Raw genomic sequence first — 27,829 nt, 5'->3', positions numbered from 1 at the left:
TTCAATTACTGTAATAATCTATAGAAAGCAGTGCTCATGTTAAAAATGTAAGCTTGTTGTACTCTTGAACGCAAACTGGCAGGATATACGAACCGGAGACCAAGACATATTACGACCATTTTATTTAAATTTATTTGAATAGACCTCCATGTAAATTCATTAATGGCTACATAATTGTTTTATATTTTAATCTGTGATAGTAGAAATCATTGTGCATAATGAAGACTATGAATCTGATATTTACTTGCATTCTCATTTTTTTAAAATTTTATTTATAATGCTGGTAACGAGTTTACTATTAAAAAAGTCATGTTTCCACTTATTTCAAATTGTAGCACCCACCTCTAACCTTGGTAGAACTGACTGTGTTCTACATGATGAGTACATTTATTCTGCCATATAGTTAGTGTTTCCACCTTACTTCAACCTGGTAATTGAATAAATTTAATTGTGGTAAAATTTAAACTGTAATTATCGCCTTTAACATAAAGTATCCTCCTGAAATATGTATTTGTACTGTACTTCATCTAATATCCATTACTTAATACTAATTAATTTGGGTGATTTCATTCATTGATCGGTAGGCCATTGACTGTAGAATTTACAAAACTTATTTTGATTGTTTTTGTAGGGCCTACTGTTAAATATTAATAGTGACATGAATCTCATACTTGTATACATTTTTTACAGAATGAGATGAGGGTTTAATCAATCAGTTGTTTATTATGTGCAGGAATGATCTGAGGCTAGAAGAACGAATTTCTGTACATATAATTTATATCAAAAATAAACCAATGTTTTCTTAATAATTTAACCTCTAGGTTTATAACTAACAAAGTAATTATTGAAATTTGTGTTCTCACATTATAGGTGTACTTTGTCTACATACTGTTGTACTTGTTTATAACCGCATAATGGCATTGAAAAGAAGAATTCTTATAATTATTATAGGTTATTTCCAAGTATTAAAGGTCTGATATCTGATATCTGAAACTAAATGTTCGCAAACTATGTTTTAAAACATCTCTATGATATAATATAAAAATATGATACTATAAATATGAACATAATATTAAATTATATTGACTATTTTTGATAATCATCATGTCCTTATGAATTCATTTATACAGTTGCGGATCCAGAGGGGAGCGCACCATCCCCATAAGCAGATATGCTTTCAAACAACAAGAAGATTCACACAAAAATATATATATTTTAATCTGTGATAGTAGAAATCATTGTGCATAATGAAGACTATGAATCTGATATTTACTTGCATTCTCATTTTTTTAAAATTTTATTTATAATGCTGGTAATGAGTTTACTATTGAAAAAGTCATGTTTCCACTTATTTCAAATTGTAGCACCCACCTCTAACCTTGGTAGAACTGACTGTGTTCTACATGATGAGTACATTTATTCTGCCATATAGTTAGTGTTTCCACCTTACTTCAACCTGGTAATTGAATTAAGCAGAAGTAAGCAGATATGCTTTCAAACAACAAGATGATTCACACAAAAATAATTAATTCCCAATAAAATAGTATAACAGTGTATACAATATAGTACATTGAATAAACTCAAGCAGAATAATAACGCACATAAAAAAAACATTTTTTTCTTGTCGAAAAGTGCCCTCTCTAGTTTTCTATTAATTTATTAATTATTAATAATTAATTAATAGGTAATATGAACATATTTTTAACATTTAATGTTGGAAGCTGGTTCTACTCCTAACAAAGTTCCATATCTCAGAATTTCATCAACGTATTCAAAGCACTTCAATAAATAAATTTAACATTACAAATTAGGGTTATGGATTGAATTTTGCTTAAAAACATATACAAAAAACATCGATAAAAAATACTTTGAAACTTCTTTTATATGTTCAATATAGGTTGCTCTATTCACATAAACAAAATTGCATTTATGACCGTTTTTTCTTGGTTGTTTTTTTAAAATCGTTATTTGGTTGAAAAAATGAGTTGGAAATGTATGGTCTTTCATAAGTGTACATTTGGTAAAAACGTAAATTTAAAAAATCAGTGATATGGCTTGATAGTTTTTGTTTTGTTTTTTGCAATATGGATGGAGCAACCTATATTGAACATTTATACCAATTATCAAATGTTTTTAAATAATGATTAAAATCACTTAAATTTTAGGGAAAACAGCCATTTTTATTACCTGCTGCATAACAGAACCGTTTTTTTCATTGAATTAAATGAATATTATACTACTAGACATAGAAATGATTTTAGACTAGAAATTGTAACTACAAAAATATCACATTGTATTTGCGATATTGTGATGTTGCTTTAAAAAAAATGTAAATCTCTTTTTCTTGTTTTCTCTTGTTTTTATTGTTGTATAAGTGAAGTATTTTTTCTTACGTCTTAACTTAATTGTACACAATATGATTCAAAATTATGTTATGTTATATAAACTATACTGTAATACCCTAATCATAAAATATTGATAAACACTACATATTTTGCAGGTTATCTTGGATTTCAATATGGGCACAATGTGGAAAATTTCATGCTTTTTCCCTTTAACTACTATGGTTAATTTTTATTCTGTTGAGTCACCACTTCCCACTAATGATTCCTGTGACAGTCCTGTTGTTATTGCCTGCTTTTTTGTGTCTTCTTTGCATTCTTCTTTGACACGTACAAGTAAACGGCGAATTTCTTTGTTATTTGGTGCAAGCTTTAATGCATTCAACAGATCTTGCAAAGCAGAACTAAATTGTCTTAAAAATAACAAAATTTAATAAGGAAATTTAAATAAACAGTTGTTGAAAATTTGTTTCAAAGATAAAGTTTAAAGTCTAGATAAAGTCTAAAGCCTAGTCTAAACTATCAAACTAGATGGACAAAAAAGTGTTAGTGCCCAAGTATGGTAGTGATATGATATCATGTCAATATATAGGCATATCACATCACATAAAGTTTGATAGTATAAACAGAGCTTTATAAAAATAACATCATTTTTTATTTGTTTATATAACAATTATACTGTACATACTTAAGTGCTCTATTAGCTCGTGCTCTTGCATATAATGCCTCATAACACTTTGGTTTTATTTCCAATGCCTTAGTTGCAAAATCTAAAGCCAGATTGTTTTCCTGCAAAACAAAGACCAATAATGTAGGAAATTTAAGTTTAGACTATTAAAAGATCATGTGACTTTTTTTCAGATTTTTTTGTTCGAAAAAAAAAAAAATTGTATGGAAAAAACTGTGTGAACATCCACCGTGTGAAATTGAATAGTGTCGCCTGTAACATTACAGAAATGACGCTCGATTAGGAAATATGTTTGTAAGTAAATGTTTGTATTATTTTGATTCATTAATGGGAACAATTATATAAGTGGAATAGTTGGAAAAAAAACAGAATTGGCTGAGATCAGTTTCAGTTGCCTGGTATATTACTAATCTACTTCTACACTAGCTAGACCTAGGAATATGTATGTAGGTGTGTTAAACAAATAATGAATTTTTTGTATTCGTGAAATGGGACAAAAATAATTTTATTCAGTGAACCATCATTCTTCACCTCATAAAATTTGTTCAATCACACTAATAAGCCTTTATTATTTATATAATACAAGAGCTCTCAGTCGAAATAGTTCATTTCTATTTTTGTGGAGGAGTGATGGCAAGTTATAATTTAGGTTTTAGGTAAAATTTAAAAAATTCCTATGTTATAGTAGAAAATGTATTTGACTGGAAATGTTGATCGACTTCACACATGGTCTCAAATATCAACTGATGTATTACTTTCTTTACAGCCCTCTGAATAAGCAAGGGCTGTGCAATATCTTCAAAACATTCTTGTGTAAAAAAAAATTAATTTGGATGCTATATGGTAGCAATAACCATGTGTAGTTAATATTAAATATATACACTACCTCTAATTTACGTTTGCACCTTGATACATTTAGGTAAAAGTTCACACGCAATTCTTTGAATGTTTTAACATCATCCCCAAAAGATTCTGATGGGAATTTCTTCAATGCATATAGGTAACGGTGACAGGCATCTTTCCACTTTGATTTCTGTAGAAGCCATTAAATTTAACATTAGAATAATTATGTGTCATAAACAGGGGCGGTCGCAGAACTATTTTAAGGGGGTTGCCCACGAATCCAGGACCGTAGACAACAGGATTTTTCGCCACAGGGCTCCCATGGTGGGGGGGATTTTCACGAACACAGTATGTGTGGCCTTTCGTACCTTCTCATGACGCACACAAGCAATTCATTCTGAGCATGTTCAGATGATAGGCCTATATCCATACAAAAAATATGCTGTTTAATTTTACGCTGCAGTATGTCAATTTAATTCAAATAGGCTCTTCCAAAACTGGACTTCTATAACGTTAATGGTTATTAAATATGATAAAATGGGATCTAAATTTTAATTTAGTGACAGAAAAAAACATTTAGCATGAAATTAAGGGTGTTGCCCGGGCAACTGGGGCAACCCCCTGCGTCCGCCCCTGATAAAGGTGATAAAATTAAGCAATAACAACAAATTAAGACCTCAGCAGAACCATGCTTACCTTTAGTGATGTTAAAGAGGCAGTGACCTAAAACTCGTAAGGGTTGCCTGTTCTCTTATGCCCATATTCTTAAACCGGACTTTAGTTGTAGTTCGAGCTAAAAATGACGTCATTCTAATTCATAAACCGAACTTCAACTAAATCGCCGACTAAATCAGGCCAACCTTGACTAAATCGAGACGGATTTTGATCGAATTTTTTAGTCCTCGAGGGGGCAGGCTAAATGGTCGACTAAATGGTATTTAAACGAGGTTTAAAAAAAATGTAACAGTCATTGAGTTGTTGTATTGGCCAGATATTGAAGAATGAAATATCTATTTTTATATTAGCTTAAATAAATATACATTGGTATATGTTGTTATAATAATGAAAATCATCTTTATTTACAACCGTACACAATTTACATTATTTTCTTCGCGCAAGTCTGACTTGAACTATGTCACGCCATAGCAACAATCAGAATGTTTAGGGGGCCTAGCGCTTTCTTGTCACGTTATGAAGTGCGTGGTTCATTACATTTCAATTTATATAGCGCCTTTACAATGATCAAAGCGCTTTACAATGACCGATCATCTGGTGAACATAATTATTTCGGGAAAATATTGGTTTTCAATAGTTTTTTGAAAATTATAATTGAAGATGAGTCACGAATTGTGCGTGAAAGGTTATTCCAAAGGTCTGGGCCTAGCTTTGAAAATGAATGTTCACCAGATGATCGGTGAACACGAGGAACATTGAGTTTAGTCGGATCGTGTTCTGACCTAAGACCTGCTCTTTGACAATTATACCTACTAATTAAGTCACACATGTAAACCGGTGCTTGACCATTTACGCAATTATAAACTTGAACTAAAATTTTAAACTTAACCCTTTGTTCAACTGGCAACCAATGCAATTCTTTCAGAACCGGGCTAGTATGAGTACGCCGTGGTACACTGTAAACCAATCTTGCCGAACGATTCTGAAGTTTCTGTAAACGATTAATGTTATCTTTAGTGACGCCGCCAAGGAGAGAATTGCAATAGTCAAGCCTGGTCAATACAAGAGAACGGACAGCATGGGCACATGTATTCACATCAATGTATTTGCGAATTTTCCCTAGTCCTCGAAGACAGTTGTTAACACTACGGCAGATTGAACTAACATGGGCAGTCATATTAAGTCCTTCATCAAATACAACCCCGAGATTGCGAGCAGATTTGTTGGATATAATGAGTTCACCCACCCTAATTTCAACATTTGTCTCATCAAACTTACACCTCGGTGGGCATAAAATTACTAATTCAGTTTTAGAGTCATTTAATTTTAATTTGTTAACACACATCCATTTCCTTACATCGTCAATACATTTATTCAGCCTGCTTACTGCTGCGTTCAAATCACATGGTTTTCTGGGATCAAAACTGACATACATCTGGGTATCATCCGCGTATAGATGGTATGATACACGATGTGATTGCATTATGTCAGAGATTGGTTTAGTATATGCAGTGAACAATGATGGACTTAAAGTCGATCCCTGCGGCACTCCATGATCCAGAGGAGTACATTCTGATTCTGATCCCAGTATGGTAACTTTGCACCAGTTTAAAGCTTTGTCTTTAATATTAAAATCATTTTTCAATCTATCAACCAGGGTAGCGTGATCTATAGTGTCGAACGCTGAAGACATATCTAATAAAACTAAAATAACCACGCGAGATTTATCAAATTCATTGAGAATATCAGTCTTAACTTTTAATAGAGACGTTTCGGTACTATGTGCTAATTTGTACGCCGATTGGAGGGGTTCATTTAAATTATTCTTCTGCAGATGATCATTAAATAGCTTAACAATTGGACGTTCAATGATCTTACTCAACGTTGGCGATACGGGTCTATAGTTACTAAGTTGGTTACTGTCGAGAGATGGTTTCTTAATTATAGGATTGATTGCTGCCATTCTTAGATCAGAGGGAAACTCCCCCGACACATAAGAGCAGTTAGCAATATGGGTAATTAAAGGAACCAGTGGATCAACGCATTCTGGTTCGTCGCGATCATACATTGTTGGAGGCCTAGAAAATATGAAAGTTACCGTACTGCAATGGTTCCTAAATATATTTTGAAGATTTTTTTGTTGTTAATCAAAAGTACTTCACTGTTAAATTAAATTAATAATTAACAATTAAAATTATTTTTCATGTATATAGTCCTGCAAACTACTTCGTTTATGAATCGAATTTGAAGTAGGCCTAATAGCTCGACTTTTTCAAGTCGAACTTCGAACTACGACTAAAGTCTGGTTTAAGAATACGGGTGTTAGTGTTTGTTATGTGTCTGTCAAAGTTGTTTTTGAATGAGTTGACTGTTGTGCTAAGAACAACATACTGTAGTTAGGTATAGAGTTTAATAGATTCACAGTTTGTATTTTATATGGATAACCTCTAGTGTTAACAGAAAGAATTTCAGACATGAATGTAAACAAGGCCACATACATGGCTGCAGTTGTGTGCGCAAATTTGAGTTAGTGTTTACCGACATTTAGTGTTTATGACCGAAACTAAAAAATCGAAAGAATTGATATTATCATAACCATTTAGAATTTTAAAAATTTCAATGATGTCACTACGTATACATCTTCCTTCTAGACTACTGAGGCCAAGTGGAGTCTGGAACAAGTTTGGTAGCTCAATTTTGGACTTTTTCCAAAGTATTAATGTCTAAATTTAGGAAACCATACCTGGACTGCATACTCAAGCAGAGGTCTCACAAGTGATTTATAGTAGTAGAAAGTGTATAAAGTTTTTCTTGATGCATCCAATCATCGAATTAGCTTTTGCTGCAGATTTATTAGTACAGTGTGATCCCTGAGGTCTGTCATGCTATTGACAGGTTCTAGAGGTGTAGCCCCCAGATGATATGTTTATTGGTTATTGAACTTGGCGGATAACCCCTTGTTATTGTCAGGATCTTTTTTTTTTTGGTTATCCGCAACTTTTGTTGCAGATAACCCTGGTTATTGTCAGGATCTTTTTTTGGGGTTATCCGCACTTGGCAGATAACCCCTTGTTATTGTCAAGATCTTTTTTTGGTTATCCGCACTTGGCGGATAACCCCTTGTTATTGTCAGGATCTTTTATTTTCTTCTATCTTATTCTTCTTTCGTTCCACAAATTTTGTCCGCAGCGTAATTCTTGTTAACATAACTTTTTCATAAGGGTGACCTGTAGCTGTAGATGTGCAAGAAACTTTGTTATATGACGCACAGCACAAGTTACCTAATTTCATTTACTAGATGGTCGTGCTCACAGATGGTTCTCGAATACATATAATAGTGATTTCAGCGTTAAAAAAACTGGCGACTTCAAATGTACATGCAGGACTCGACAATAATACATGTCGTTTACAGGAACGAATAAATAGACACGGTGATTTATGTACTCAACTAAAATTAGCACCCTGGGAATTACTTCCGAAAGAGAAACTTGTCACAAAATAAGACCAATTGTTTTGCAACAAACTGAATTTGTATTTTGTATGTAACATTATGGTTGATGGATGGGGAAGAGGATGGGTGCAAAGACGAACAATTTTTAAATGAATTCTTTATCCATTTAGTAACGAAATATTAATTGTTTTCATGTTTTACAAATAATATACACTAAACACAGTAAAACAGAGTCAGTAATAAAGTAAACACCTCTATTCGGGGAAAATTGTAAATTCGCTTTAATCGTCAATAGATAATTATCTAACTCAACTTAATTAGTAGGCCTAATGGTTTTTAATTGTTTCTGAGAGCCAATTCATACTTAAGTTGGTTCCTAACCATCAAAGTTGTTCTGCGTTTAGGGCATGTGATCCTTCGTACTGTAAGCCTGTTCTCTACTGGCTTTACAACGCTACTCATGCCAGTGAGGGGGAGGGTGGTGGTGTGGATGGTGGTTTAACTGCAATAATAAAGTTGATTGTACATAATAGACGACGACTGGAAAGGCTAGCTCATAATCCGTTAAAAAAATACCTATATCCAACCTCTGCAGCACAGATTGAAAAAAAATGGATCGAATTTCTGTTATGACTGTCCTTGTCTTTACGACGACTGAGGGAATAGAAACTTGTGGAACAGAGATTGGAATGTTCCATTTATCGCAGATCAAAACATTTGCATAAACGTATATTAAATCTATCAAAATAGTATTTTTTACAATTATCGTAGGAGGAGATAGTAAAATGCGAAGCATCCTCGTATTATTGTGTGCGGGTATTTTTAAGATTGACATCCATTAGACAGTGTATACCACGAAACACCCCTATTTGGGCCAAATCGTTGAACCTAAATTCGTTTTAATTGTCAATAACTAATTATTTAACTCAATTTAATTAGTAAACAGGGTTACATCAGATGGTTAAAATGAGTACCGAAAGTACAAACCAACTTTATATACCATCGAGTAAAAATTCTAGAAATAAGCCGCGATTTATCGAATTTTGCCCTTACGTAAATTTATATATAGATACAGTATATTTAAATGTGTTATAGCTCATCGAAATAAAAGTGACCCATGTGATTAAAACTTATTATGGAAGCTGTTGAATTGTAGATATGAATTCATATACAAAATGCCCATTGAATTAAAAAAGTCAGATTTTCATCTCAATTTGATGACGTCATCGTGTTAATAATTGGATTTAAAAGATGGGTCTCGTAATTTCATCTATGCTACACTGTATATAACATCCTACAGTGTATTCTGTAAATACTGTAATATGCTGTATGACACAAAATAGGTACAATTCAGCACTGTAAACATTATTTAATTCATGTCATAGGATAGGATAATAATTGTCGCCGTTCATATATTTTACCGTACATGCTTGTTGCGTTTGCGCGGATAACACGAACTCGTCAAAGTGACGAGTTCAAATTAAAATTGTTTTCATCTTCTTTATTCTTCTTTATTTCAATGAATTTTGTTGCACGCATATCTCTCATCCTTGTCAACATAAGATTGTATAACTTTGTCAAAAGATTGACCTGTAGCTGTAGATGTGCAAGAAACTTCATTATATGACGATTTTATCAATTTCCATGATTGGTCATAGATTATAAACCAAAAGTCATTTTGCATTGACACTTGTAAAATTTAATATTCATATAAAGGGCAAACTTTCTATGGATTAAAAATGGCATGTTTTACAAGAAGTTAAAGTTTCAAAATGCGCAAAAATAAATTCTAATTAACTTTCTACGCTGATCATGACATTTTGAGCATGTCAAAAATTCCCGCGTGCGAGAAAAAATTTATGTGTATGGTGCGAACGGAACATGAAAATCATGTCTTTTTCTCTTGAATTATGATTTTGACATCATTTTAAGTTAAATGACGTCATACGAACACGTTCATTTAGACCATTTGTGCACGTTTTACTTGAAAAAGTTATAAAATATTGTCAAAGTAATGCTTATTTTTAATCTATTATAGCTCTTCAGGATCGAAGGTGACCCCCAAATTTTTGTAATTATTATTAAATTGTAGATATGAATTCATGCAGAATTTTTACCTCTCGGATGTTATGACGTCATCGTATGGCCACACGAATGTAAAATATAGGATTTTTGTCTCTTTCGTTATTGCTCATCACATTCAACAGAGCGCATCTCGCTTATACATATTCCATTTCCCACGAGATTTTAATATTGTTTACGTCAATCAACTATCTTTCGCAGGAGTTTTTAATTTAAATTTTTATGATTTCATCATCATAAAAATTTAAATTAAAAATGTAAATAACGTGGGTCACTTATTTTCATCTTTACAGTAAATTTTAATCTGTTATAGCTTGTCAGAATAAAAAGTGATAATCATTAATCATGATTAAAACGTTTTCTGGAAGCTATTGGATTGTAGATAGGAATTCATGTGAATATTATGCCAATCAGATGTTGTGACGTCATCATATGGCCAGTTGAATAAAAAAAGTCGTATTTTCATATTTTGCGTCATAGTTCATCACATTTAAAAGAGCGCTCATTTATATTTTACGTATTCAAGTTTCTTCTACACGTTAATATGTTGTTGCTGAGATAATTTCCTTCCGCAATTGCTATCTTAGTGTTTCATTTTGATACCGTCACCATGTTAAAAATTAGAATAAATGGCGGGTCACAAAATTTTATCTATTCTACACTGTATGTAATATGTATACAGATTATACTCTTAATAACTATATGACACATAGACAGAATTCAGCACTAACAACATGTCATATTCTTCATTTCAGGTCATAATGTCATAATGTGTGCAATATTCCAACGTATGATGTGCATGTGCCGTTTGTCGGGCAGATAACCCGAACTCGTCAAAGTGAAGAGTTCAAATCTAGTTTTTCTATCTTATTCTTATTTCTTTCCCAGAATTTTGTTGCACGTGTATCTCCAACTCTTGTCAACATAACATCGTATAACAGAAACTGTGCATGTGCAGGAAACTTCGTTATATTACATTAGGTGAGTCGCGCAGTGTAAGTTAGGCACGATTTTATGAATTTCGCGTATTTAACATAGATCGAAAACCATATAACAATTTAAATTGAAACTTACTAAAAGTGTAATTTATATCATGCAGTAACTTTCAGTGGAAAAAAATGGCAAGTTTAACAGAAAGTTATGGTCCATAGATAGATCCATATTAGTTGGTGAGCTAGAAAGTGTCTTGCAAACTATATTCACATTGGCTTTTGCCAAAAGTCAATGAAAACTCTTTACTGAAAATGTAAAATTTATACACAAATGTTTGTACCAGCTACAGGTCAAAATAAGGGTTTTGTGACAATTTGTGGATTTTACATATATATATTTGGAGTTTAAGCCCTAAATTATCACTTTTGTGACAAAGTTATTGATGAGATATTCATATATAGCAATTTTAATTGACCAGTGATCAAAAATAAAATTTCTGGTCATTTTTGGTAAAAGTTGTCTGTTTTGACACCAATCAAAACCTCATAGTTACCAAGATATGTAAAACATGCTCTATATAAAATGTTTTTATTGACAATAGGCCTACAGTAGATCAAAGATCAAAATGATGAATTTAGTCAAAAGTTTGGTTCCTTTCATAATGAAAATTAAGGCCCATAATTTCCGCACTTGGCAGATAACCCCTTGTTATTGTCAGAATCTTTTTTTTCTATCTTAATCTTTTTTCTTTCCACGACTTTGCTAGAAGTATCAATAGTAACATTTTATTTGTATTGACAGTGACAAAATATATTGAATTAAAAAAATGAGTTAAATAGATGGATGATCTATTTCGCGAGTTCAAATCTAGTATGTAATTTTGTGTTTTTAAATAAATTACAGTTTTCTTTTTTTTCCTATCAAGTTAATAAATTTACAAATAACATACCTTATATAAAGTGTTACCATCTTCCATCAACTTTTTCAATAGTATCAGCATTACATCTGGTTTAGAAGTAGCCATAGCCCATGATGCTGGACCTATATAAATTATTAAGACCTGCATCATCAAATTTTATGCCGAGTCCAAAAAATTAATATAATTTACTACTAAATAAACTACATAGAAAATTAAATAAATATAATGGTATCAAATTATGCATAAGAGCAAACACTGAAAACCCATAAATTAAAGAAATATTAATCAACATCAAATATATACTTCTACGCTTCTACGGGCCTGTTTCTGCTGAGCAGGAATAATTGGTTATTAACGGATTATTTTTGTAATTGATTATTTTTGGGCAGCAGAAACGACGCAAAATGACATAATTGGTTAAAAACACTCGATCCATTGCATGTTGTAACTGATTATTGCATGTTTTAACCGATTATTGAAGAGCAGTTTTTAGCTGCAACACAAATAGCGATTATAATATTTACCATATTTTTACCTCTAGTCAACTTGTGAGTGAGTATGGCAACCCTCACTCACAAAGCATGCTGTTTTATGCTTTTTGTGCGATCGACGATCACAAAACGACGATGAGACATGTGATTGTTATTATTTTGTGAAGGAGAATTATACCGAGAGACACCAGGGGAATAAAAAGAATTCTGCGTTAACTTTTGGAGTACTCTGTTACATCCCACCAGTTCAGGATGTTTTGCATGTCCTTTTTTAGGGCTGTCGTTTTTGGAGATGTAGTCTAGCTAGTAGAGTAGTACCAACGGCAACAGCGAAACGAACTTGCTCGCCGACATGCCCTTATTAATATAACATCATTATTCTGTTGTATGTGGTAGTAGGCCTAGATTTTAATTGGGTTATAGTCAATTCACTATGTTTGGGTTTACATTAATAATATAGCTTTTACGGAAGAGTTCAATTTTTAATCCTACATGCGATAGGTTTAGCCAGCGATAGGAATAATGGATGTAAACAAACCAACTCATCAGCCTTCCATAATTTGAACTGCGTTGTGGGTAATGGTATGATGTGATTTTTAAAAAGCGATTATGTGGTTTACGGTACTTAGGAATAATCAATTATTTTGATTTTTCACCAGAAACGCAGACTCTAAATCATGTATGGATATGATTTTGGTAGGGGATCACGAAACCTAGAACCCAAAACCTAAGATTACAAATTCACAGATATACGACAGCTTAAAAACAATAATTGTTTATCTATATACAATTTTAAACATAGTAGGTTTCATTTATTAATGCTTTTTACCATAAATTTAATTAAATACTTATCACAAACAGAAATAAACTCACAATATTTTCGCCTGTTGAGTAAATATATACCTTTATTTCACAACAAACAAACTGGACGATTTGTTTGTTTATATATATTTACTCCATTGTGTTGGTTTCAGGGGTGTTTCCCTTTCGCACCTGCATTGTATTTTGACTACAAAATAATTCAACTAACTTTATTCTGAATACCAAATAGGCCTCATAAGTACTTTTATGAAAGAGATTCACATAAAAAATAACAAATAAATACTTGGTATTATTTACAAATAAAAATTGGTGATTTTACCGACGTGTTTCTTGCACACTTTCGTACACTCAACTTTCAATATTTTCGTTTCTATGGAGCGCCAAAAGAGCAACAATAATAGAGGGCTAAAAAAAATGGAATGCGTCTATATTTAATGCATTTATTGGTGAAATGCACGTTTAATTTGTTCAATATATTTTGTCAATTTGTCAATAAAAATACTGTAATATGTTACTGCTGATACTTTTCTATTTTTAAAGAATATTAATCGATCTTTAAATCAGCATCACTACTTACCCTAGGCCTAGTCATAAGGGCGACCTAAGGGGATATGATGAATTTGTCGATTTTATTCTTAAAGTTAACAAAACTGTGTAAAGTATCAACAGTTACATTTTATTTGTATTGACAGTGACAAAATATATTGAATTGAACTTGATTTTCACCAAAAAATGAGTGATCTTAGGTTTTAGGTTACTAGCAGCCTAGGCCTACGATCTGATTACAGACATATTATCAATATTTCAACTTGTTAAATAATTTAAAAGGCATCAATATGTTTAATAATAAAAATTTACCTATAATTGTCGTAAGCATTCCTGCATGCACGCTAGGCCTCTAATACTAGGTAGGCCTGGACTCTTCGATCGATGTATGTCTGGGAAATTTCCCCTGCGATGATAAATCGGGCTATGGCTGGCATAAGCTATGTGACAATTATAAGGGGTATTCATTTTCAAAAACATTACATTGAAATATTTACCCAGTTTAGCACCTTTCTTGAGCAACACTTGAACAACATTAGCATGTTTACAACCAATGGCTCTATCAAGGGGTCGCATACCACTATAGTCTACATGTTCTATCTGCCCTCCATGCTCAATTAATAATTGAACCTGAGAAAATAATAGATTGGTGATTATTGAACATACTTACTCAACCAACTTTATATACAGTACCATCAAGTAAAATCTAGAAGGAACGCATGATTTATCAAATTTTGCCCTTACCTATATGTACAGGTACTTGCATTCTTCCCATTTATTTTCTGTTTTACTTTTATTTATCTTTAGATTAAATTCTAATAATTTCTCTGTTACCTTTTTCCATTTTTTTTTATGGCGACTGATTTTGTTATACATACACAAAGTATTTCTCACTTTTAAATATCTGTAAGCTCAAAAATGAAAGCAATACTGGATATGGAACTTTATTGTGTTAAGACTTTACGAAAATAAAAAACGCTACAATTGTGCTGTGTGAATATTAAGGGTGCACATCAGAAAGTGACGCATATGTCGAATAGGAGTAGATGAGAGGGATATGCAGGTTGAACTCTGTCGATCAGTCGGCAGTTTAAAACATTTCAATGATAAAATATGAATTTGTAATTTATAAAAATAAGATGTATTGGAAAAAAAAACTACAGCTGCTTACCAACTTGATATCAACACAAAAATGCACATGGTGGTTGTAGAATTAGATGATGCTAACTAACTAACGAAAGTATAAAATAATACTAAACTATATTTTTGGGTGTATTTTTCGTTGTGTATTTTTTGATTTGTCTGAATTAGATCAAATAAAAAAAAGGGGACATAAATCAATTGCAAGAGTGTACATATACATTTAAATAAAGGATGTAGGTTTTTAGAATAGGGCGTAAAGTTGCATTCTGTGTTTTTCAGCAAATTTAAAATCGCATGTAACCTTTTTTTTCTAAATGGTTTAGAACATGGGTTCATACTTTCCGTAATATTGTGCAAGCAATTGAAAACCATTTGAACTATAAGTTGAGTTAGATAATTATTTATTGACGATTAAAGCGAAGTTAGAACAATTTGTCCAAATAGGTGTTTTTCACAAACTGTTTTACATTAAAATAGTATGTTAAATTGGACTTTTGGTTAAATTTCTTTCTGTACCCAAATTTATATGGCTAGGATTTATAAATATTATATGCATTTCTTATTAAAACATGTGCAAGTTATGACGTTGATTGAAATCACATAAAATGATAGGCCTATGACAACAACATGGTTATTAACACAAAATGGTGACCATTTTGAATTTCAAAATGGCCGCCATTTTTTAAAAATGGGTTAAATTTCTTATTAAAACATGTGTAGTTAAATTAAATTAGATTGAAATGAAACAAAATGATATGCCTATGACAACAACATGGTGATTAACACAAAATGTTCACCATCAGGTGGTCTACAGTATAGTACACTTCTTCATATTAAAACATCTCATAAACTTCTTCAGTTAAATGACAACTAACTCTGCCAAATGAAATATTTCTAATCAGTGAGCTGTCTTGAATGCGATATAGTAAGTTGACCTTCCTTCGTTCTCTACTATTGTATCCATCAAACTTCAACAGACTGATCTGTGATCCCAACAAGCTTGTTCAGAAATAAATCAGCAAAAGTACTGCAATACCTCATTTCACCCCCAAATGCTCATACTTTCCTATATACAGTACTGTACCAGCTGACTATGTGATACGACAAAGAATCTCTATAGGAGTCCTCTTTTACTTTGATAAGTTTGTCCCCTGTATTCACCGTCATATATACTTTTTGCCAAAATTCATCCTTTTCTTAGGATCCCATATAGACAGTTTGCCTTCTACAAAACTTTTACCAATGCCTCAAACATTTTCTGTCCAATGTCATCATGCCATGGCCAACAAACACTTCTGTGAGAATTGCAGCATTCTTCATTAATCAAGATATCATCTCTCTTTAAATGTTGGCTTTCAAACTCATCAACTAGATCTGCCAGCTCTGATGAAATCATTAATTTGTGTTATTCCAATGATACCATGCTCAATAACCTTGATCAATTGATTGATTTGTCACACATACATGTTGTCTCATAAACTCCAATATCAGTAATCTGTTGAAAGTGATACAGCGGAAGTAACCGGCCATAGTTCAGGTGGTCATGAGCAAAGAAACATTTGATAAAAGCATGTGTACTTTCCATGTGTGCAGATATCGTTGTCTTGTGTCTCTGACATATATAGGGATAGTTTAACCACATAATTTAGATTTCGACGACTCTCTGTATTTAAGTTAATATCTTTATGATCAGCGTTTTTCAAACAAAATGATACGTCATTTAGAATCTTTTTCTCTGTCTGCATTTTTTCTAGAAAAGTGTCAGACGTTGTAGAGAGAAAGCAGAGTTAGTATGTGCTTCTGTGACATTCTTTAGAGATGTTTACCATTTAAGATATTTGTGTCACTGTTGTATAGGTAATACAAGTTCAGTTTCAATAAAAGCACTGGCCTCAACACTATTTTCACAATGCTACATGTCAAAAAGTCATGTAATTCACCAGGTCGAAATAAGAATTGCTTCTTGATGTCATCTCTGGCCGCCTCCACTCATCTTGGGCAAGAGTCATCACCAGGCATTATCTTGTCTTTCCCTAGTACATGAATTTTTATACCACAACCATGTGCACTTATCAAACCAGTGTATAATGGTGGTCATCTTTAAGGTACATCTAATGAAATCGGTTGAGATTGTAGAAGATGAGAAGTGGGAGTTAATGCTGCCTATGAAGCTTGTGAATGAGCTGTCTTTCCTTCAAGCTTCTGCCAAAAGTTGACATACTGGTGACCATGGCCCTGAAGGTTCAGACATTGAATTACATGGAAATAACGCATTTATTATTTAACACCATATTTATACAGGATTTCACAATCTATATTATAAATAAGTGAGAGAGTTTGTACGTTTGTTTGTTTGTTATACAAATTTTTGTTACTGCACATAACCTTACATATTGGGTATCAAAAACAGATCCAAATAGTTTATAACTATAATTAGTGTACTACTGTTCAACTGGTCACTTACCGTACTAAAAGACAAAGACGCAAAATGCATGTACATTAAACTATGAGCATGATTGTCAATTTATGTGTATTTTCAGCGGATCAGTAAGAGTATTAAGCAAATAGGAAACAGTATAGCTATAACTGTAAAATAAGGCTTACCACATGGGCATCTCCAAAAAATGCAGCTAAATCAAGAGGTGTTCGCCCACTTCTATCCATGTGGTTCACATTTGATTCTCGTTCTATCAAAGACATTACAACATGTATATGACCTTTTAAGCAACCCCAACAAAGTGCTGTTAGGCCTTCCTTGTCAACTGTTACTACTGATGCACCTGTTATATAAAAAGTAAACTCTTTTTTAAAGCTGTCTTCATAATATTTTAAAAACCAGAAAATGTATAAAAATTTTACCTTTACTTAGTAAAATTTCCAGAACAGCAACATGTCCCTCTCCTGAAGCTATCATAAGGGGTGTGCGACCATGTTTATCCACTTCTTCTAATCCTGCATGATTAAATAATAGAATGTCTACAACTTCCCAGTGTCCTTTGCGAACTGCACAGATTAGTGGAGACATTTGGCTTTGGTTACGTGTTCTGACATTAGCTCCATGTTTTATGAGAAATTTACAGGTTTCAACTTGGCCATTTGTGCAGGCTGCAGTGAGAGGGGTTTCTCCTAGTATTGTGTCCATTTGGTTAATGCTTACAAAAGTCTGACCATACATCTCATCATTCAAATCCAACAAAAACTGGCAAATCTTGGAAAAAAAAATTAGTTTAATATGCAATCAGAAGTACACAGAAATGTAATGAGAATATTCTGCCAAAATAACACTTACATTCTTGTGTCCCATTGCTGATGCTGAAACTACAGCTTGCTGGCTCACAATCTTTTTATTCAACTGAGGTGAATCTCTTGTCGACCAATCATACTGCAGGAGAAATCTGACCACATCAAGATGACCTCTCTCGGCTGCAAGAACTACTGAACACTTTCGTTTTCTATCACAGTGAGTTACCTATAAAACAAAATAATCTTTGAACATACAGTAGAACCTTTATTATAAACACAGGATTCATAAAATCCAAGTTGACCTTCAATTAACCCCCAAATATGTAGATTGTAGCTAAAAAGGCTGCCGTATTTGCCTACTTTACTTACAGCATGCAGTGGTCGGGTGTCACGAAACCGAAGATCACGAAAGCTAAGACACCCTAAGACCTAAGATCACGTAACCTAAGACTCAAGACCTAAGATTACCAATAGTTCTCTTTCGCACCTGCCTTGTATTTTAACTCTAAATTTGTTAACCAATTTTATCCTGAATACCACACCTTAGAATTAGATGATGAAGAATCAATAAAATAACAATAAATTTTTTAAATACATTGATAATTTTACAGACGTTTTTCTCATGCGAATTTCGCATACTCTATGTTCAATATTTTGTTTCTATGGAACGCCAAAAGAGCAACATTAATAGAGGGCTAAAAACTATGTGGAATCCATTTATTTAACTCACTTTTTGGTGAAAACCATGTTCAATTCAATATATTTTGTCACTTTCAATACAAATAAAATGTTACTGTTGATACTTTACACGGTTTTGTTAACTTTAAGAATAAAATCGACAAATTCATATCCCCTTAGGTCGCCCTTTTGACTAGGCCTTGTGATGCTGGTTTTAAGATCGATTAATTTTCTTTGAAAATAGAAAAGTATCAGCAGTAAGATATTACAACATTTTTATTGACAAATTGACAAAATATATTGAAATTAAACGTGCATTTCACCAATAAATGCATTTAATGTAGACGGACGCATTCCATCAAGTTTTTAGCCCTCTATTATTGTTGCTCTTTTGGCGCTCCATAGAAACGAAAATATTGAAAGTTGAGTATGCGCAAGTGTGTGACGAAAAACATGTCTGTAAAATTACCAATTTTTATTTATCAATAATACCAAGTATTTATTTGTTACTTTTTATGTGAATCTCTTTCATAAAGTACTTATGAGGCCTAATTCTAAGGTGTGGTATTCAGGATAAAGTTAGTTGAATATATTTGGAATCAAAATACAATGCAGGTGCGAAAGGGAAACACCCCCTAAAAACCAACGCAATGGAGTAAATATATATCAACAAACAAATCGTCAAGTTTGTTTGTTGTGAAACAAAGGTATATATTTACTCAACGGGCGAAAATATTGTGAGTTTACAGTATTTCTGTTTGTGGTATGTATTTAATTAAATTTATGGTAAAAAACATTAATAAATGAAACCTACTATGTTTAAAATTGTGTATAGATAAACAATTATTGTTTTTAAGCTTTCGTATATCTTAGAACTTGTAATCATAAATCTCGGGTCTTAGGTTTCGTAATCTTAGGTCTTAGGGGGTCTTAGCTTTTGTGATCTTAGTTAGATTCTGCGACACCCTGCAGTGGTCACTAGATAGGCCTAGACTAATCTACAGCAGTGGGCTAGGCCTAGCTAGCTAGGTGTGAAGCCTAGCTGTGAAAAGTATATGCAGGCTGTGCAATGTGTGGCTTGTCTCACAAGTTATGGATTTGTTGTCAGAGCCATATATATAAAGAGTTACGACATTGGATTATAGTCACGTGATATGCAGATCAAATTGTGTCAAACTTGTCTCCATTAATGCATGTAAAGTATAGGAGCAACAAAATACTTTTTCTTATATTTAAAAAAATGTAATTGCACATTTTACGGTGAAATATCGACGTGCACAGCGTACAGAAGTACTTGCGCCAAAGAATATTGCGCGCGCGTGCGCTAGTACATTATAACGTTCGATTGATTGATTTTGGAACAAAACATCCCATAACTACGTCCAATAATAACAATTATGTAATATTTTCAATTCATAATGCATGCTTTGATGACTAAATAAAATAATAAAGTGTCGTGGATATATTTGTTAATATATTGAATAGGGTATGAACAATATTAAAACAATAAAGGCAAATTATTATAAATGAAATGATGAACGAGTCTCTGGAAGTTTGTGTCAAAAACACACAGAGAGCCATATACTGCATAAAAAGAGGGGTGAATTTGTGTGTTTTTTGTATTGGTTCATGCTTTGATGTATCCTGACTTGCATGTAGGCCCTAGAATTTATTCTTTTGTTATTATAGACACAATATATATATGTTACCAAATTAATACCATTAATAAAATTAATTACTAAAATAAAAACGGAATATAAGCGTTATTTCATAGACAAAAAAATCTAAAAATAATGCATGAACTACAGGAAAACGCTATACAAAATAGACGCACACGCCCTCAGCGTGCGAATTCTTTGACACAAAAATGGCTTCTAATTTTCAATATCGTAACTCTTTATATATATGGCTCTGTTTGTTGTTATTAAATAGCGCCCTCAATGTAAGAAAATAACACTATGTAATAAAATACTAAAAATGATGACGTCATCGGTCATTTTGCGTATACGTAAAATCCAGGGAACGTAAAATCCAGGGAACGTAAAATCAGGGTACGTAAAACAAAGGCTCTACTGTATTCACTTTTGATCAAGGCTAAAATAAAGTAGGTATGGGTCTCTCTGTATGCAAACGCAACATACGTTAAAACATGAATGCCAAAAATGATTATGCATCCTATGACATGAAGTAAATGTTTACAGTGATGTATTGTGTCTATTTTGTGTTATACAGTATGTTTACAGAATACACTGTATATATTATATACAGTATAGCATAGAAGAAATTGCAAGACCCATTCATTGAAAAAGTTATGAAAGGAAGGCTTAGTGAGTTGAAATAATTGAAAATGTTATGAAAGGAGGTTAGTGTGTTGAAATAATTGAAAATGTTATAAAAGGAGGTTAGTGAGTTGAAATAATTGAAAATGTTATGAAAGGAAGGGTTAGTGTGTTGAAATAATTGAAAATATTATGAAAGGAGGTTAGTGAGTTGAAATAATTGATAATGTTATGAATGGTGGGTTAGTGTGTTGAAATAATTGAAAATGTTATGAAAGGAAGGGTTAGTGAGTTGAAATAATTGAAAATGTTATGAATGGTGGGTTAGTGTGTTGAAATAATTGAAAATGTTATGAAAGGAGGTTAGTGAGTTGAAATAATTGAAAATGTTATGAAAGGAAGGGTTAGTGAGTTGAAATAATTGAAAATGTTATGAAAGGAGGTTAGTGAGTTGAAATAATTGAAAATGTTATGAAAGGAGGTTAGCGAGTTGAAATAATTGAAAATGTTATGAAAGGTGGGTTAGTGAGTTGAAATAATTGAAAATGTTATGAAAGGAAGGGTTAATGAGTTGAAATAATTGAAAATGTTATGAAAGGAGGTTAGTGAGTTGAAATAATTGAAAATGTTATGAAAGGAGGTTAGTAAGTTGAAATAATTGAAAATGTTATGAAAGGTGGTTAGTGAGTTGAAATAATTGAAAATGTTATGAAAGGAGGTTAGTGAGTTGAAATAATTGAAAATGTTATGAAAGGAAGTTAGTGAGTTGAAATAATTGAAAATGTTATGAAAGGAGGTTAGTGAGTTGAAGTAATTGAAAATGTTATGAAAGGTAGTTAGTGAGTTGAAATAATTGAAAATGTTATGAAAGGAAGGGTTAGTGAGTTGAAATAATTGAAAATATTATGAAAGGAGGTTAGTGAGTTGAAATAATTGAAAATGTTATGAAAGGAAGTTAGTGAGTTGAAATAATTGAAAATGTTATGAAAGGAAGGGTTAGTGAATTGAAATAATTGAAAATGTTATGAAAGGAAGGGTTAGTGAGTTGAAATAATTGAAAATGTTATGAATGGTGGGTTAGTGTGTTGAAATAATTGAAAATGTTATGAAAGGAGGTTAGTGAGTTGAAATAATTGAAAATGTTATGAAAGGAAGGGTTAGTGAGTTGAAATAATTGAAAATGTTATGAAAGGAGGTTAGTGAGTTGAAATAATTGAAAATGTTATGAAAGGAGGTTAGTGAGTTGAAATAATTGAAAATGTTATGAAAGGTGGGTGAGTGAGTTAAAATAATTGAAAATGTTATGAAAGGAAGGGTTAGTGAGTTGAAATAATTGAAAATGTTATGAAAGGAGGTTAGTGAGTTGAAATAATTGAAAATGTTATGAAAGGTGGTTAGTGAGTTGAAATAATTGAAAATGTTATGAAAGGAGGTTAGTGAGTTGAAATAATTGAAAATGTTATGAAAGGAAGTTAGTGAGTTGAAATAATTGAAAATGTTATGAAAGGAAGGGTTAGTGAGTTGAAATAATTAAAAATGTTATGAAAGGAAGGGTTAGTGAGTTGAAGTAATTAAAAATGTTATAAAAGGAGGTTGAGTTGAAATAATTGAAATTGTTATGAAAGGTGGGTTAGCGAGTTGAAATAATTGAAAATGTTATGAAAGGAAGGGTTAGTGAGTTGAAATAATTGAAAATGTTATGAAAGGAAGGGTTAGTGAGTTGAAATAATTGAAAATGTTATAAAAGGAGGTTAGTGAGTTGAAATAATTGAAAAATGTTATGAAAGGTAGGTTAGTTAGTTGAAATAATTTAAAATGTTATGAAAGGTGGTTAGTGAGTTGAAATAATTGAAAATGTTATGAAAGGTGGGTTAGTGGGTTGAAATAATTGAAATTGTTATGAAAGGAAGGGTTAAGCCTGTTTTCCTGTCAACGTTAGTCGACGCTATCGTTGACAATAATCTGCGATCTTCCACGTAAACATTGAAATGTTAACGATTTACAGGAAAAGGTACTTTTTTAACGAAGACGATACAAAACGTCAGCGATTTACAGGAAAAGGTGTAATAATCGACGGTAATCGACGCTACAATTCGCAATCGTTGACAATTGCGAGAGTTGAATCCAGTTCAGCTCTAGCGATATCGCAACGCTAAAACGTAAGAACTGACCAATCATCTTGGCGATACAGCACATGACGTCACGTAATTGATGTAAAATTCTGCTGACTACATTTATTTTTGTTGCATCGCGGCGCGGTCAAAGCTAGCCCTAGCCTTGCCAAAGTTACTATAAAATGATGTTTCGGAAAGTAGGCGTGGGGATATTAGGTAGGTCTAAGTATTCGGCCTAGTCCAAAATGCTATTTGGGCTAGGATAGGCCTACTGAAAACGAAGAAACATCAGTATAGAGATATTAGTATGCCTAGGCCCACGTCTCCTACACTGTGAGCCTACTAGAGTAGAGGCAGCGGAATCCTATATTCTTTTTTTCGCGTTACGACGACGTCGAGAGAGAAGACATGAGTTTTCAACTCTAACGTTCAACGCTAGAAATCAAATGTTCGCGCTATCGTTATCAAACGATCGTCGTTGAACTTTTAACGATTAACGATGATAACATCGAAAAACGTCGACAGGAAAACAGGCTTTAGTGAGATAAAATAATCAAAAATGTTATGAAAGGAGGTTAGTGAGTTGAAATAATTGAAAATGTTATGAAAGGAGGTTAGTGAGTCGAAATAATTAAAAATGTTATGAAAGGAAGGTTAGTCATGAGTTGAAATAATTGAAAATGTTATGAAAGGAAGGGTTAGTGAGTTGAAATAATTGAAAATGTTATAAAAGGAGGTTAGTTAGTTGAAATAATTGAAAATATTATGAAAGGAGGTTAGTGAGTTGAAATAATTGAAAATGTTATGAAAGGAAGGGTTAGTGTGTTGAAATAATTGAAGATGTTATGAAAGGAAGGGTTAGTAAGTTGAAATAATTGAAAATGTTATGAAAGGAGGTTAGTGAGTTGAAATAATTGAAAATATTATGAAAGGAGGTTAGTGAGTTGAAATAATTGAAAATGTTATGAAAGGAAGTTAGTGAGTTGAAATAATTGAAAATGTTATGAAAGGAAGGGTTAGTGAGTTGAAATAATTGAAAATGTTATAAAAGGAGGTTAGTGAGTTGAAATAATTGAAAATGTTATGAAAGTAGGTTAGTTAGTTGAAATAATTGAAAATGTTATGAAAGGAAGGGTAAGTGAATTGAAATAATTGAAAATGTTATGAAAGGAAGGGTTAGTGAGTTGAAATAATTAAAAATGTTATGAAAGGAGGTTAGTGAGTTGAAATAATTGAAAATGTTATGAAAGGTGGGTGAGTGAGTTGAAATAATTGAAAATGTTATGAAAGGAAGGGTTAGTGAGTTGAAATAATTGAAAATGTTATGAAAGGAGGTTAGTGAGTTGAAATAATTGAAAATGTTATGAAAGGAGGTTAGTGAGTTGAAATAATTGAAAATGTTATGAAAGGTGGTTAGTGAGTTGAAATAATTGAAAATGTTATGAAAGGAGGTTAGTGAGTTGAAATAATTGAAAATGTTATGAAAGGAAGTTAGTGAGTTGAAATAATTGAAAATGTTATGAAAGGAAGGGTTAGTGAGTTGAAATAATTAAAAATGTTATGAAAGGAAGGGTTAGTGAGTTGAAGTAATTAAAAATGTTATAAAAGGAGGTTGAGTTGAAATAATTGAAATTGTTATGAAAGGTGGGTTAGCGAGTTGAAATAATTGAAAATGTTATGAAAGGAAGGGTTAGTGAGTTGAAATAATTGAAAATGTTATGAAAGGAAGGGTTAGTGAGTTGAAATAATTGAAAATGTTATAAAAGGAGGTTAGTGAGTTGAAATAATTGAAAAATGTTATGAAAGGTAGGTTAGTTAGTTGAAATAATTTAAAATGTTATGAAAGGTGGTTAGTGAGTTGAAATAATTGAAAATGTTATGAAAGGTGGGTTAGTGGGTTGAAATAATTGAAATTGTTATGAAAGGAAGGGTTAAGCCTGTTTTCCTGTCAACGTTAGTCGACGCTATCGTTGACAATAATCTGCGATCTTCCACGTAAACATTGAAATGTTAACGATTTACAGGAAAAGGTACTTTTTTAACGAAGACGATACAAAACGTCAGCGATTTACAGGAAAAGGTGTAATAATCGACGGTAATCGACGCTACAATTCGCAATCGTTGACAATCGCAAGAGTTGAATCCAGTTCAACTCTAGCGATATCGCAACGCTAAAACGTAAGAACTGACCAATCATCTTGGCGATACAGCACATGACGTCACGTAATTGATGTAAAATTCTGCTGACTACATTTATTTTTGTTGCATCGCGACGCGGTCAAAGCTAGCCCTAGCCTTGCCAAAGTTACTATAAAATGATGTTTCGGAAAGTAGGCGTGGGGATATTAGGTAGGTCTAAGTATTCTGCCTAGTCCAAAATGCTATTTGTGCTAGGATAGGCCTACTGAAAACGAAGAAACATCAGTATAGAGATATTAGTATGCCTAGGCCCACGTCTCCTACACTGTGAGCCTACTAGAGTAGAGGCAGCGGAATCCTATATTCTTTTTTTCGCGTTACGACGACGTCGAGAGAGAAGACATGAGTTTTCAACTCTAACGTTCAACGCTAGAAATCAAATGTTCGCGCTATCGTTATCAAACGATCGTCGTTGAACTTTTAACGATTAACGATGATAACATCGAAAAACGTCGACAGGAAAACAGGCTTTAGTGAGATAAAATAATCGAAAATGTTATGAAAGGAGGTTAGTGAGTTGAAATAATTGAAAATGTTATGAAAGGAGGTTAGTGAGTCGAAATAATTAAAAATGTTATGAAAGGAAGGTTAGTCATGAGTTGAAATAATTGAAAATGTTATGAAAGGAGGTTAGTTAGTTGAAATAATTGAAAATGTTATGAAAGGAAGGGTTAGTGAGTTGAAGTAATTACGAACGAATACGAACGAACGAACGAATAGAACTTTATTGCAATCAAAAGAAAGATTGAAGTTTAACAAAAGCGTTTCACTCAGAAAAATAAAATGCAATATACAAATATAAAAGACATTCAGAAAAGTAGAACATACAATCAAAAAATTAAAACAAAATTACAATTAAAATCACTTATTATAAAAACAATAAATATAAAATTCAAACTGTTAAAGACATAGGCCTGCAGGATAAAAATTTAAAAGTATTAAAAATGTTTACAAATTTAAAAAATGTTAAAAACTTCAAAAATTTTCAATAATATTTACACACAAAGGTACGGAAGGTCGCGGAAACATAACACAAAATGTTTACCATTTTTGGAATAATCCGTGATTAATAATAAACGTTTTTGAACGGTTAGTTTTAACTCTAGGGATACAGAACTCACGGAGTCTTCTAAGATTATAAGCAGCAGAAGGAGCCTCCGGTAACAAATGATTCAATCTGTGACTGGGGTCTTTGATTTTAACAAAAAAATCCTTGCACAGTCGAACACGGCGGTCTTCTAAGGTAGAAAAACCAAGGAAGCTGCGGGCATCGGAATAAGTAGCATGCGGAAAAATACATTTAAAGGCCCTTCTCTGAATTTGTTCAAGTTGTTGATTCTGTTGCTTCGTAATATTTGATCCCCAAACTGGGGCCGCATATTCTAATATTGGTCTAATGATACTAGTATAAAATTGGACAAGTGCGGGGGCATCCAGGCCTGCCCTCCGCACCTGTTTGAGAAAGTACATTCTAGAATTACATTTACTAATCATTTGATCAATATGAGGTTGCCATGACAAATTATGAGAAATAATTACACCAAGAAGTTTAAATTCGTCAACACGTTCCAGATTACAATCTCCAACATGGAGTGGCTCAAAAGCAGTCTTTGACCTTTTACTACTAATTCTCATCTCTTTCGTTTTCTTAATATTAAGGTACATATTGTTATCCTTAGCCCACTGGACAGTTTCGTCAAGAGTGGTTTGGAGTACAGTTGCCCCATCGTTGCCGACGCGTTCATGGATGGAGGTGTCGTCCATGTATTTCATGCACGGCACCCCATCCAGAAGATCGTCGACAAAGATGATAAACAACATGGGCCCCAACCAGGATCCTTGGGGGATACCACCCTTTACGACTGTCCAAGGGGACAATTCATCGCCTAGTTTAACACGTTGTTTTCTATCACATAGAAAAGCATAGATCCAAGAGATTAGATGGTCTTCGACCCCTAAATTATACAACTTATCAATTAATATATTATGGTCAATTAAATCATAAGCCTTTTTGAAATCAAGCAATAATAATCTCATTTCATCTCCTTGGTCAGTAGCATTAAAGCATTCGTTTAACAAAAGTATAAGAGCGTCAGTGGTAGACACACCCTTAGAGCAACCAAATTGATTCAACTTGATTTTATCTTTAATTTGGACCCAAATCATTTCCCCTACGATCCCTTCAATAACTTTCATGGTGGTGGAAGTCAGCGAAATAGGACGCAAGTCATTCTCAAGAACCTTAGGTGGGTTAATCTTTGGAATGGGGATTATATCGGCTGACTTCCAAAGCATGGGGAGAACCCCTTCCCTTAAACTGGAGTTAACTATTGCACTTATTGGCTTGGAAAGGACATTGGCAAAATCACGTAGTACCCACG

At 32.7% G+C, this 27,829-nt stretch overlaps 1 protein-coding gene across 2 annotated transcripts in view; it reads right to left on the bottom strand.

The window, feature by feature from the left end:
* Positions 1-2,338: 2,338 nt before the first annotated feature.
* The window catches only part of LOC144844414 (protein TANC2-like), a 120,528-nt gene continuing 95,037 nt past the window's right edge, over positions 2,339-27,829 (bottom strand). For both annotated transcript variants that reach the window (XM_078701314.1, XM_078701322.1), the window contains 8 exons: positions 18,225-18,404; positions 17,795-18,143; positions 17,540-17,715; positions 14,290-14,422; positions 11,964-12,055; positions 3,917-4,063; positions 3,031-3,131; positions 2,339-2,755 (listed from right to left, as the gene is read on the bottom strand). In XM_078701314.1, the coding sequence (XP_078557440.1) occupies positions 2,575-2,755; positions 3,031-3,131; positions 3,917-4,063; positions 11,964-12,055; positions 14,290-14,422; positions 17,540-17,715; positions 17,795-18,143; positions 18,225-18,404 (1,359 nt within the window). In that variant the 3' untranslated portion in view covers positions 2,339-2,574. The remainder of the gene's footprint in view (positions 2,756-3,030; positions 3,132-3,916; positions 4,064-11,963; positions 12,056-14,289; positions 14,423-17,539; positions 17,716-17,794; positions 18,144-18,224; positions 18,405-27,829) is intronic.

The sequence above is a fragment of the Antedon bifida genome, chromosome 1 (assembly GCF_963402885.1).
Source record: "Antedon bifida chromosome 1, ecAntBifi1.1, whole genome shotgun sequence".
In the NCBI taxonomy this organism is placed as follows: Eukaryota; Metazoa; Echinodermata; class Crinoidea; order Comatulida; family Antedonidae; genus Antedon; species Antedon bifida.
The sequence above is the reverse complement of the archived record's forward strand: the minus strand, read 5'-3'. Positions and strand labels throughout refer to the sequence as shown.